Genomic DNA, 14,241 nt, shown 5'->3' with positions numbered 1-14,241 from the left:
TGCCTACTTAAGGATACCACCATCATATTTGCCACGTGGACAAGTCTTCAAGAAAAATATATATTCACTAAAGATAGTATTCATCATTGCTTATTCATTTAAACTAAGAGGAAAAACATAACTGGAACTTTTTTTGGACGCTTTTGCTGTGACGTAGGAAGCAGATGCCTTGAAAAGCTTTGAATTTTCTTACTTATTATGACGCTACATCATATTTACCATGTAAATTATGTTTTAAAGACACATTTTCCCAATTACTGTCATCCATTATTGTTTTTTTTAATATAAATAGCATGATAAAATTAACCAAACTTTGTCACCGCCTCAGCGAAGTGACTCGAGATTATCGTATGCAGATGACTGCAAGTCACCTTTGCATGGCTTTATCTATTTTTCCTATTATGATATCCCATCATATTTACCATGCTAATAACGTTTAGAGGATAAAATTTTCTAAATAATGTAATTAATCATCGTCTTTTTATCCTAAATAAAAGGATAAAATCAACCAAACTCTGTAGCCTCCCTCAGCAAAGTTACTCGAAATTACGATAAGCAGATGACTGCAAGTCACCTTTCCATACATTGATTTATCTTTTTTTACTACGATATCCCATCATATTTATCATGAGAATTGAGTTTTAAGGATATTTATTTCTAAATATTGTAATTAATCATCGTCTTTTTATCCTAAATAAAAGGGAAAGAATCACCCAAAGTCTGTTACTGCAGGTCACCATTGCCGTGTCACTGACAACAACGTCGTCTGCCGGCAGGAAGGAAGCCAGGAACAGCTGACAGTGGCAGTGTTTGGAATAATTGATTTTGAGAATGGCTGCGATATTCAAACAACTTTGCTTATTGGTTCTTACCGAGGCTTGCTACGATGAGTTTTTCCTCAAATTTAACTTCCTTCACGGTAAGAAAGAACATAGCACGTCATTAATAAGAAGAAAATAACAGACGTATGTAGTGAGCGAAGGTTTTTGAGTTTGTTGTGATGTATACAGTGGGCTCTAAGCTGTTTTTTTTACTAAGCTTACGTATATAAGGGAGACTTTTACTTTAATTTTAACTCTATGGCCGGTGCCAGCACAATGGTTTTTATATTTGGCAAAGGGAAATAAACGACTCACTGCACTGTACGTAGGTATTTATGTTGCTATAATATTAATAACACGTTTTATGGGTGGCTTTCCTGGTCCCACCACACGGGAAAACAAGATTTATTAATAGCATTTTATTGCATAACTTTGTCCGTATGATTATTTAACTATGGGGAATAAGTAAGATAAAGACACCCCTGATTTGGTGGATAGGTGATTATATTTATTAATTTTACTGTACTGCTGTAGAAGATAAGGATACTGCAGTCCAAAGGGGGCATAACCCCCTTCCTGTAGTCAAATAGATTAGGATATGGCTCCTAGGATAGGTGTAGGAACCTTAGCTTAAGTGGTATTTGTCTGTTAGTTTCCCTTTTAGAATATATCTTATTTATAGAAAATATTTTCCTTTTGAAATATATATTCCTTTAAAAGAATTGGAAGTCAGTTTTATTATAGTTCCATTTTGGGCAATATTTTCTAATAACTGGTTTGCCTATAGGAAAAATTCCAGTTTCCTATGAAAATGACATTTATTTTCAGCTCAATTAAATATTGAGATATACACTAATATGGGAACCACGAATTACTGCAATCCCCCGGATTTACTACAATCCCCCGGATTTACCGGAATCCCCCGGATTTGCCGGAATCCCACGGATTTGCCGGAATCCCACGGATTTACCGGAATCCCCTTGAAAATTACCGAAATCCCCAACAATATGACTACAAACCCTTGAAATCGATAAATAATATGTTTTTATTATTTTACATTATTTTTTAGTAAATTAATTAAATAAAATGTGTATTTTAAAGCATTTTTCAATATACCCTTTACACAATATATAAAAGGGTACAGAACCAAACAAACCTACCTAACCTAACCTAGTAGTTCCCAGGTCACAACCCCTAGGCTGGGGCAAGCTCCCAAACCCCCTTCCCAGGTCACAACCCCTAGGTAGGGCGCAAGCTCCCAAACCCCCTTCCCAAGTCACAACCCCTATGTGGGGGGCAAGCTCCCAAACCCCCTTCCTAGGTCACAACCCCTAGGCTGGGGCAAGCTCCCAAACCCCCTTCCCAGGTCACAACCCCTATGTGGGGGGCAAGCTCCCAAACCCCCTTCCCAGGTCACAACCCCTAGGCTGGGGCAAGCTCCCAAACCCCCTTCCCAGGTCACAACCCCTAGGCTGGGGCAAGCTCCCAAACCCCCTTCCCAGGTCACAACCCCTAGGTGGGGCGCAAGCTCCCAAACCCCCTTCCCAAGTCACAACCCCTATGTGGGGGGCAAGCTCCCAAACCCCCTTCCCAGGTCACAACCCCTAGGCTGGGGCAAGCTCCCAAACCCCCTTCCCAGGTCACAACCCCTAGGTGGGGCGCAAGCTCCCAAACCCCCTTCCCAAGTCACAACCCCTATGTGGGGGGCAAGCTCCCAAACCCCCTTCCCAGGTCACAACCCCTAGGTGGGGGGCAAGCTCCCAAACCCCCTTCCCAGGTCACAACCCCTAGGTGGGGGGAAAGCTCCCAAACCCCCTTCCCAGGTCACAACCCCTAGGTGGGGGGCAAGCTCCCAAACCCCCTTCCCAGGTCACAACCCCTAGGTGGGGGGCAAGCTCCCAAACCCCCTTCCCAGGTCACAACCCCTAGCCAAGGTTCTACCTGCAAATATGTATAAAATATAAATGCTAAAAACATAAAAATAACGTATTTTAATAAAAACACATATTATTTATCGATTTCTAAGGGTTTGCAGTGATATTGTAGGGGATTTCGGTAATTTTCAAGGGGATTCCAGTATTTACCTGTGAATTCCAGTAATTCGAGGTACCGCCCTAATATATCCTCCGATAATGGTGGCCACCCAGTTTGAAACCGGGGATATAATTTTTACCAGGAAATCACAGTTTAGACAGGAATTTTATGAACTGTTCTCGGGGTCGTCTTCTGTCACGACACCAAAACAAAAATAAATTAAAAGATATTTATATGAAAGTAGGTATAGATATTTATATGGAAGTAGATATGCAAGTTATTTTCAACTACCAAACTATGTAATGGGGTTGAAACTATTTAGTACGGTTGTATACAATTATGTTGGTAAAAATTGGTTTACAAATATTGTACCATATTGAACATTGATCCAGAAAATCTACTAGAATTTAAGGTTCATCTATCACTGGATTTAGGATAGAAAAATATAAATTCCTACTCTATACATTGCCTTTTGAATGAATTCGATGCTTAATTTTATGGCAAATTAGTAATTATAGAGATCCATGCCCCCTAATGAACAGTAATAAAGAATGTTCCATAATTGGAAACCCGGGTTTAGGCAAATATCTTGGCCTTAATTCAGTTATCAAGTTAATCACATTACCTTCTTGCTCCCCTGTTCTGGCAAGCAGTACATGCTTCATTATGCACGTTTTCATGCAGATGAGTATTATGTCATTATTTATGACTTTCAGATGAACAATAAATATTAGATACGATTAAACACAAGTACGTATATTGTTATTGTTATTATTATTATGATTATTATTATTATTATTATTATTATTATTATTATTACTACTACTACTACTACTACTTCTACTACTACTACTACTTCTACTACTACTACTACTACTACTACTACTACTACTACTTGCAAAGCTACAACCTTAGTTGGAAAAGCAGGATGTTATAAACTCAAGGCTTCAACAGGAAAAATAGCTTAGTGAGGAAAGTAAATAAATAAATTATAAGAGAAGTAATGAACAATTGAAATAATATATATTAAGAACAGTAACAAAAGTGAAATAAATCTTTCATGTATAAACTATAAAAACAAGAGGAAGAGAAATAAGCAATACTTAAATTACTCAAAGTTCCTGAAGTCTGAAACAAAGGATCCACTCAGGTTTTAACATTTTTACTCTATACACAATTAAAAAAAAAGAGGATCAGTCATTTTTACCCACAAAGCATTTCCAAAAAACAAAATCCTAACGGGAGGAACCCATGCATGGTACCGTTAAGATGTTATCGCAACTTGGTAAATGCTGTAGGGATGACGTAATTCGTCGGTGAATATCTCCATAATCTTTAATTTCCAATAGATTCAAGTAAGTTTTTTGTATAAGTCGTGTTTTAATGATTTGAAGGAAATAAATATCCGATTTTGGTTGAAATTGTAATAATACAGGTGCCAAAATTCCTAGCATCACTTTAGAAGTTAAGAATGGTTGATTCTAGACAATATGTCTCAAAGTATAGTGGGTACTATATTGTAAATCTCATATCCTGTTCCATATTGATGATTAAACCTAATGTAGCAGGTTCGTTTATATGATGCAATGGGAGTCGCATTCGAGTGACAACTACAGTTTCTCTCCCTGTGGGAGAGACTGTGGTACCTAGAATTTCCTGCTTGGGGAAGGGATCCTAGTGAGTTCTTGTTTCTCTGGCTATTTGCAATGATACATACAAGAATCATGCCTGCACCCTATAGAAGTTTCTGTATGTGGTACAGGTGTTCATGCACTCGTTAGCTTTGCTCAGTTTCTCGTGAGAACAAGGATACACACTACTGTTAGGGTTAATTGTCTCCCCCCTTCCTGGACATTCTTCTTCTCTCTTCTAGAAAGTGAGTAGCAGCTCAGGCCAAGAATCTTCTTTCTGCTACCTGTGCGCCTCTTGCTTTAGGACGGGTTTGTACCGGAAACTATTTCAACTGGAAGAAGTATCAAGATTTCCTGCTCCTGCTATTACTGATCATACTCATTGGGGGTGGGGGTGAAGGGCGCTGTCCTTCTTCCACATCCAAGTAGAGGAAGTAGAGCTTCTAAACTGTCCATTGATTCAGGGATTGCAGCGCTGGCTAGAGAAATCTAATGGAAGACTCAGACACAGGGGCAAATCATTCTTGGGCATTGAATTTGCTGCCATGGAAAATGCTTCCAGGATCAGCCTAAATAGCTGCCTTTTGGACCTCAGGTTGGGTGTAATCGTATACTTTGCCTCGAAACGGAACTCAACAGTCCCAGAATGTAAATTATTATTCAATACCTTCCTGACAATGTAGCCAGTTACCAGTAGGTCGTGAAGGAACATGAAAGAGAAAAGCACACTTGAGTCTTCCAAACGGTTCTTCAGGTCTCTACAGGTAACTCCTCGGCAGAAAAGTCGACATGGACCCGGGGACTGACTTTCCTCCCCTTCTGTGACTCTCTCAGGATGAAGATGGCAAGTCTCATATGGTCTGGCGTCAGGGAGGAGACTTCTTGGCGAACCTGAAGGATGCTTGCTTTGTGATATGTATCTTCCAGTCCTACAGAGAGTACTACCTCTTTGTCGACGACTTTAGTTACCAGTTTAAACAATATTCCAGGTCTGAGAAAATCTGCTTTCATTCTACCACAATACAAGAATCGTGTTCAATCGGCACAATCTCATGGCCGAGCAGAAGATAGAGGACCAGAGTGTGCTTTTAATACCTGGAATGATCGTATCAGGAAAATTAGGGAGGTAATGCTGCCACTCCTGAACGACTGGGGACTAACGCCTATTTGGTGATAATGTTTTCTTCTTCTTCTCGTATTAAAAGAACTTTGGCTCCTACACTAGTTATCACCCTAGCGTTGTTTGAAGTGTCTCTGGTCAACAGACAGAAATTTCCTCGCCTCCTGGTTTTAGTGGAACAGCAATATGGGATGATCAGGTATGATTGATGAGATAAAAGTAATGAATGCAGATCTATCTCATGATGAGCATACCTTTATTGAAGTATAGGTTCTTCTGTGACCAGTCCCCTGGTATGGACCTAGCCTAACACTTCGCATATTCATGCTCAGTCATTTAGAAGGTTGACAAGTCATCACTTTCCTCCTCTGGTCTGAAGCTCTTTGGCATTTCCAAGGTTAGTCACCGGCCAGTCATAAGGACTTACTCCTTAAGGACAAAAATCTCCTGTGTTCTTGTAAGAACAAATTAAAAAATGTTAGTAGTATGTATTTTTCCTAACTATACAAACCTGAATTCTTCAAGTTATACTGCCCACCTAGACCCCCTCCCCCTGTGCAAGTCCTAGGTTAAGGGTTAAAGTTTAAGAGTAGTGTCACCTCTTTAAAAGTTTATATGCTAGGAAAATACAAATTACTTTAATAAATCTCCCTTTTTTAACTTCATCTTGGGAACTTTAAAGAGAACTTCACAGGTATATTTACTTCATTATATAATGGCCCCTTGTATTTATGGTTTTAGTATTTTGATATTAATACCCATTTTTAAAAGTAGTCATAGTTAATTACAGTACAAATTACTTTTCATATGTTTGTAATTGTACTCATTGCTCACATTTTTTGTAAATGTATCTCTCAAGGAGATACACTGGCAGATTTTCTTCTAGAGTTTTTAATAATTTTCTACTTTTAAATTAAAGAATATTATGACATTTACTATTAGAACAATACAGTAGTACATGTTACAGCCATTGCCTGGCTCTTCTTGTTCCTAGCTTGGGTGGAGAGTGGCTTGGGCGCTGATCATATGTATACATGGTCAGTCTCTAGGGCATTGTCCTGCTCGATAGGGAAATGTTACTGTCCTTTGCCTCTGCCACTCGGGCACGCTATTCTATCTTATTTCTCTTCCTCATGTTTTGTTAAAGTTTTTATAGTTTATATAGGAGATGTTTATTTTAATGTTGTTGCTCTTCTTAAAATAATTTATTTTTACTTCATTTCCTTTCCTCACTGAGCTATTTTCCCTGTTGGAGCCCCTGGGCTTATAGCATCCTGCTTTTCAAACTAGGGTTGTAGCTTAGCAAATAATGATAATAATAATAATAATATAAGTATGGTTGATGAAAGCTGACCTCATGTTTTCTTTCTTTTCAGTGCCATGCCTGAAAGCAGCCCTAAGCAAGAGCCTGGGACTGGGTATCGTGGCTGGATCGCTACTGGTGAAGGTGCCACAGATTCTCAAAATTCTAGCTGCTAAGAGTGCTGAAGGAATTAGCATCGCTGGTACTATCTTGGAGCTTACGGCCATCATCGCCAATTTTTCATATAATTTTATTAATGGTTATCCTTTTAGGTGAGAATACATTTGGTTAATATTTAATTTTCTCTGGGTTTGAAGGCAGAAATTCTTTTAAGTAGACTTTTTCTTTTTGAAATTTCTAGAAAATTTGAGTAGGTAAAAGATTACCTCAAATGACCTCCTTTGTCATGTACATTAAGAAAATTGGGAAATATTTTTTTTTATAATTCTAGCTAAGATAACATAAAAAATAATGTAACTTCCAGTATTTAAAATACAGAGAGGAGAGGTCCCCTTTTCTGTTTAATTTGTTTGATGTCGGCGACCCCCCAAAATTGGGGGAAGTGTCTTGGTATATGTATGATGTATGTATTTTTTTTACTATTGTCGACTGCAGTTGGACATTCTATTTTCAGTGCATATGGTGACAGTGCTTTCCTTTTAATTCAAACATCCATTATTGGTGCATTGGTTTATCATTATGGTGGTTCAACTCCAAAGGCTGCTGGCTTTCTCGTCACCGTGACTACTTTGGTTGGCATCCTTTGCTCAGGAATGGTCTCATTAAATGTCCTATGGACCATACAGGCAGCCAACATAGGAATTGTATTTGCTGGCAAGGTAGGTAGAAGACTTCAGGGTATTTGCATTACAATGCTTTATATTGAGACATGCAATTTTTTTCATCACAACTCCATTAATCATGAAATTGAATAGTACAACCATTGATAATTTTTTTACGGGGGAAGAAGAATGGTAGTCGCGGTGCTCATATCCAACCTACAGTGTCCAGTACCCATCTCTCTCTCTCTCTCTCTCTCTCTCTCTCTCTCTCTCTCTCTCTCTCTCTCTCTCTCTCTCTCTCTCTCTCTCTCTCTATTCCTTTTATTTTATTGATTTAAGTAACACTTTTAATATACACTGTCCATATATAACACTACTAAAATATTTGAATGAAATTAAATGTAGTACAATGTTATTTCAGCTACTGTATTTTAATTAATGTATTGAAAAAAAAAAAAAAAGTCTGGATAGCCCAGCAAACCTGTAAAAAGGGTTTGGATTAACAAGATTTTAGTGTATTACAGTACAACAAATACACTCTCAAGGTTAAGGCATTTTGATAATACAGTATACCTGTAAGTGAATGCTGCTAAAAGTCAATATAATTATTTTATAAATCTTCTGTTTCGTTAGATGGTTCAGGCTGTGGCCAATTACAACAACGGAAGCACCGGACAGCTCTCTGCCATTACCGTCACGCTGCTGTTCCTGGGTTCGATGGCGCGCATCTTCACTTCCATTCAAGAGACTGGTGACCAAGTGATCATTATTACCTATTGTGTGGCAACGTTCGCTAATGGGATAATAATGGCCCAGCTTCTCTACTACTGGAATGTTCCTAGTAAAAAGGCTAAGAAGGAGTAAAGTGCAAAAGGTTGCTATATTGTTCGTCCTCTCAGATGTGGGCAGTGGGTTATTATTGGGTCTTATAGTTTTATATTTTGTAGTATGAAAATATTCTTGTCATAATAAGATATGGAGGCAATACGTTCCTCAACATGGTGCAAGAAGCATAACAGTGTAAAGAATGATAAGGTCTATACATTTCAGGTGTGTACAATTTGTAATTAGAAACTTGCTCGTAAACAGTTCTGTCCTTTGTACTTTTTTTTCGTTTTTAAAATTTTATAGTAATGATCAAAGCCTGTGTGAAGGCAGAGCCAATGTTAGGGAATTACATTATGTTAATGAATTTTGTATTTAATTACGATGTTATCAGATTATTGTAATGCAAAAGGTGCTTTTTGTTATGAATTTATTGATACAGTACATTATTGTGGGCATGGCATTAATGAAACCACTTCCGATACGACCTCGTTTGAGGTGACAACCGTTTAGTAACGAGACAGAGGCAAACAGACACGCAGAGAAGAGTGTCTAGATAACATTTGGAGGTAACATCCTGCCTATCCCATTCCAGCAGTGTTGAGGACTGCACAAAATGATATGCCAGAATAGCTTGTGATGGTGGAGTGTTGCCATAGTTCCTCTGTTTACGATACAGACTCTCAGGATGATTTCAAAGAAAGGGTTTCAGGGTCAGTATCTGGTAACTGTGATATTTCTGAAGTTGGGAGTTTGTCTCAGTCCAGCTGAAGTGCTGGTTTGTTTTGAGTCTAAGTTAATGGTACTCTTCTTTCTTTTTTGTCATAAAGATTACCTTTAAGCTTAATTGTGACAAATTTTGTTTAGAGGTACAGTAATGTGGTTTCCTCATTTTAAGAATTTTTTAACATTGTTAGTTAGGATTGTTTTGTAAATGTACTTTGTTGAAGCAATGCATTTGTTATTTTGTATGTTTTTATATACATTTTCGTATTCTAATAATTTGTGGATCATGAATGTTTTGGTTTTTATTGTTTTTCCAACTCAGATCTTATCGGGTGCATTACTTGAAGCAAGATAATGTGCTTGATACCCTACAATCACTACTCTCAACAGTCGGTATACCTCATGTTTTTTTCATGTTCAAGCCGACCTCCTCTCTGGAAGAGTGGTGCCGTGGACATGGGAGTTTTGCGTGTGGCGGGTACAAATCGTAAGTAGAGTGAATGGTGTCAGTGTTGCCGGTTTCCAGTTTTTCTAGGGCTCTGTAGATTGTATCATCCCTGGTCATATACTGCGTTAGGTGCGTGCGATGTTGTCTTCCTTCGTGGAGATTGTCAAATTTTTCTCTAATTCTTTAGGGTTAGGTAGATTATTTTGAAACCGATTGTCAAATTTTTCTCTTAATTCTTAGGGTTAGGTAGATTATTTTGAAACCCAGTAGTTTATCAATTCCATATGCAATAGGCAAGCTTCCATGTACCCCCTTTTATTATGACATCTTAGTTTGTATAATTTAAGAATTAAGACTTTTAAATAAGCAAGATATTTTGAATGGATACACCTCTCAAATAGATTTGTTGATGCACTGAATATTCCTTCCTGTTCTCTATAATTTTTTTTATTTTTTTTTTTTTTTTTAGAATTTTAAATACAAACTTACCTGTAGAACATCATTATGTTTGATACAGCGCATAATGTATGGGAAATTTCATAGACAATAAGTAAATAATTGAAAGTTAAGTAAGCCTGATTAATAGTTTTTCAAATGATTTACCCTTAGAGGTGTACAGCATAGGAATAAATGTCATTGTCTCTGTTCAGGGAAATGATGTAGCTGAAAATTTTATTATATTTGATCCATTTAGTTTAACATTGATATCTTTGATTCATACCTAAGCTTAAGGCTATACTTCCTCTCGAATGCGAGAACTAGATAAAGACGTATACCTTTGACCCACCCATAGTATCTCTTAAGAGTGATTCAATGACTTTTTCTTTAAATGTAAAGAATGGATTTGTATAACCTGTTTATTTGGGAATGTTAGATTATATTTTTCTATTACCTACGCCATTAACTGGGTTTGTTTTCTCACATCTATATATGTGTCAAGTAGGGTTATTTCATAGAGGGATGAACAGAATTTGTTGAAATTTAGAAGATATCTGGTAACCTTTCCAAGGTAACTTAATCTGTGCGATACAGACTCGCAAGTGGAAACTGTCTTGGTAGAAATTGCCCTGATTCTAGTGAATTTCTCCCAAGCGTTAATTATCTCAAGAACGTCGCTTAATATTTGTACATAGTACTGTGCATTATAAACATTTACGTATATCCCCGAGTTTCATCAAATCCTGTTTTCTTTTCTTGAAGTATACTTCTGACAGGGATATGTTAATTCAAATTAGCTTACTTGATTGTAATTCAGGCTAGGCCCACGAGTGTCCATTGGCAGTAGTGTTGGTTAGTAACTCGTGAGGCACCGTAGTTTTAAGATATTCGTATTCCTTCAAACAATAATCCTTTTTCTGACTTAGAGCTTAGCTATTTGAATTCCATAAAGCAATAAGATTGAAATGATCAACAACTTGTTGAATTTCAGTTGTGTCTTTTTACTTCTCAAATGAATTTATTTGTGATTATTGAAAGACTAACTATTTTTTTACATGCTTGCTAATCATATGTAGGTATAGGAAATTGTACAAAGCAATAATATATATATATATATATATGTATATATATATATATATATATATATATATATATATATATATATATATATATATATATATATATATATTGTGTGTATATATATATATATATATATATATATATATATATATATATTATATACCGATATATACATATATATATATTTATATATATATATATATATATATATATATATATATATATTTATATATATATATTATATATATATTATATATATATTATATATATATATATATACAGTATATATATATATATATATATATATATGTACAATATATATATATATATATATATATATATATATATATATATATATATATATATACTATATATATATATATATATATATATATATATATATATATATATATATATATATATATATATATATATATATATATATACTATATATATATATATATATATATATATATATATATATATATATATATATATATATATATATATATATATATGAACAATATATATATACATATATATGTAATATATATATATATATATATATATATATATATATATATATATATATATATATATATATATATATATATATATATATATATACATACATACATACAGTATATATATGCATGTGTGATACTGTACTTTTAATGTATACATGGATATCTATGTCTGAACAAAGTAAATGTATATACAGTACATTATGTATATGGACAGTTAAAAACAAAACAGACCCTTTGGATTAGCCATTGGAGTTTTAACGATTTTAATTGTTCTGATCAGATTATTTCATAGAAATTATAATAGTGACAAAGTTACATTAAGAAGATATTTTTATGCTTTGTGCAATGTTTTTATGCATTGTGCGATATCTTTGCATGTTCGTATAATAGTGATAGAAGAAATGAGGCAGAATGAGGTGCGAGAGTTGTTGTTGTGCTTTTATATGACTTATGGTGCGTTCTTGAAGTTCTTTGATAAATGAGATCATTCTCTTACATCCATTATATTTTTGCTTTGGAACAATACCTTATCATTTTCTGTATGTAATCATTTACTAGGATAATTCTCTCACACTGTTTTTATGGGAGAGAATTGTTATCTTCGTGATAATACAATCACTAACTAACCATAAGTACTGAAGTGCTTTGAAGGGGATACAGTATTTGCTTTAAGTGTATGTAATTGTGGTGACCTGATGGTAGCGTCCTTGCCTTGCGATTGCCAGACTGGGGTTCGAGTCCTGCTCAAACTTGTCAGTTTCTGTGGTCACTGCAACCTCACCATCCTTATGAGCTAATATTGGGGGGTTTGGGGGAACATAGAGGTCTATCTTCTGAGTCATCAGCAGCCATTGGTCCTAGTTTGGGTGGAGAGGGGGGCTTGGATGCTGATCATATGTATATATGGTCAGTCTCTAGAGCATTGTCACTGCCTCTTGCCTCTGCCATTCATTAGCGGCTGTTAAGCCTTTAATTGATAATAAGATTCCTTTGCTGAATTCCGTTTTCCGCAGTTTACAGCAACTTACAAAAGTTGAATACTGTATTTTGTAAAGTTGCATCTCCCAATAAATATAGATGCTTCCTACCTTATCTCACTGCATTAAGCTTATTACATAACAGAATGGACAATACAGTATAAAAATACTGTACCATGTAGTACTATATGAATATTTATCAAAAAGCAAAATTTAGGATTCAATCTGGGTGAGAAGGACCAGTTTTTGTGGATTTATGGACCTGTGTAGGTTATTTTAATGTTTTTATAGAGAAAAGGTATCTGCAGGATTGTAGTTCAAAAGGAAAATGCAAATCTGGTGCCCGTTAAGATGTTGCTGGTGAATTATATAAGAGAAATATCCTAGGATTCATTATTTCTGGCACAGAAATTACTTTCATGCTGATTTTCAAAGTTGCATATTGTTACTGAAGAGATTATTAGCGCAGTACATTTTATTAACCCTTTTACCCCCAAAGGACGTACTGGTACGTTTCACAAAAGCCATCCCTTTACCCCCGTGGACGTACCGGTACGTCCTTGCAAAAAAATGCTATAAAAATTTTCATATTTTTGATAATTTTTTGAGAAAATTCAGGCATTTTCCAAGAGAATGAGATCAACCTGACCTCTCTATGACAAAAATTAAGCCTGTTAAAGCAATTTAAAAAAAGTATACTGCAAAATGTGATGGGATAAAAATAACCCCTTGGGGTTAAGGATTGGAAATTTCCAAATAGCCCGGGGGTAAAAGGGTTAATTGCTTGAGCTAAGATTTTCATCTTGGTGGCAGGTTAAACTATCTTTCATAACTAAGTTAATATGGTTTTGAATCTATCCTGTTTGAAATTATACAAAGGTTTAGTATATTTGTATGATTATCAATTGCTCTCATTATTATTGATAGTTAAGAAGTATTACGGTATTTGTGGGGTTCGCTAGGTGCTCCGTCACATTAGGAAAGATAAAACCCTAGATAAATTCCAGATTTGAATTTCAGCTGTCTGGTATACAAGTTCCCAACTTACAAACGTTTGACTTAAAAAACATTTGGAGTTACTGTACAAACAAATACAACTGAAAATAACAAAGATAAGATAATGAAATGTTGTAATAAAACAATATTATATAATTAATTACAGTAAGCAAAACAACATTTGTAAGAACCAGATGTTTGTTTCATATGAAATCCAACTATTTATTGATTCATGTAGCAGGAAATCATAGGTATAGGACTCAGATTAGGCTTATCCTAGGCCAAAATTAAAAAAAAATCTACTTATAAACAGCTTCTTGGAATCCATTAAGTTTGTAAGTCGAGGAATTTTTGTATATTGTAAGTAAGATTAAAAGAAATTTCCCAGTAGTCTTTGCGTATCTCTAGCTCTCTAATATCGAAGGTGTATGATTATTGTACATAGTTTAAAGTTATCGAGAACCTAAGTAAGCATTTTTTACAGTGAGAATGAAATTAAAGACTTGCTAATGGATATTCACAAATACTCTCTG

At 35.3% G+C, this 14,241-nt stretch overlaps 1 protein-coding gene across 1 annotated transcript; it reads left to right on the top strand.

Annotated features, from left to right (window-relative positions):
• Positions 1-751: 751 nt before the first annotated feature.
• Positions 752-9,533, top strand: LOC137623123 (mannose-P-dolichol utilization defect 1 protein homolog). The gene is made up of 4 exons (XM_068353795.1): positions 752-919; positions 6,983-7,181; positions 7,544-7,748; positions 8,325-9,533. Exons 1-4 carry the CDS (start codon positions 832-834, stop codon positions 8,553-8,555), a joined length of 723 nt encoding a protein of 240 aa, XP_068209896.1. The 5' UTR covers positions 752-831; the 3' UTR covers positions 8,556-9,533.
• The last annotated feature ends 4,708 nt before the right edge of the window (positions 9,534-14,241 follow it).

Source organism: Palaemon carinicauda, chromosome 30 (genome assembly GCF_036898095.1).
Source record: "Palaemon carinicauda isolate YSFRI2023 chromosome 30, ASM3689809v2, whole genome shotgun sequence".
Taxonomy (NCBI): Eukaryota; Metazoa; Arthropoda; class Malacostraca; order Decapoda; family Palaemonidae; genus Palaemon; species Palaemon carinicauda.
Note: the sequence above shows the minus strand (reverse complement) of the source record. Positions and strands in the feature narration are given on the sequence as shown.

Coding starts and splice junctions, on each gene's coding strand:
- LOC137623123 (XM_068353795.1), top strand. CDS start 832: ATGGCTGCGATATTCAAACAACTTTGCTTATTGGTTCTTACCGAGGCT. Junction 920..6,982: donor CAAATTTAACTTCCTTCACG/GTAAGAAAGAAC, acceptor CTTTCTTTTCAG/TGCCATGCCTGAAAGCAGCC. Junction 7,749..8,324: donor GAATTGTATTTGCTGGCAAG/GTAGGTAGAAGA, acceptor CTGTTTCGTTAG/ATGGTTCAGGCTGTGGCCAA.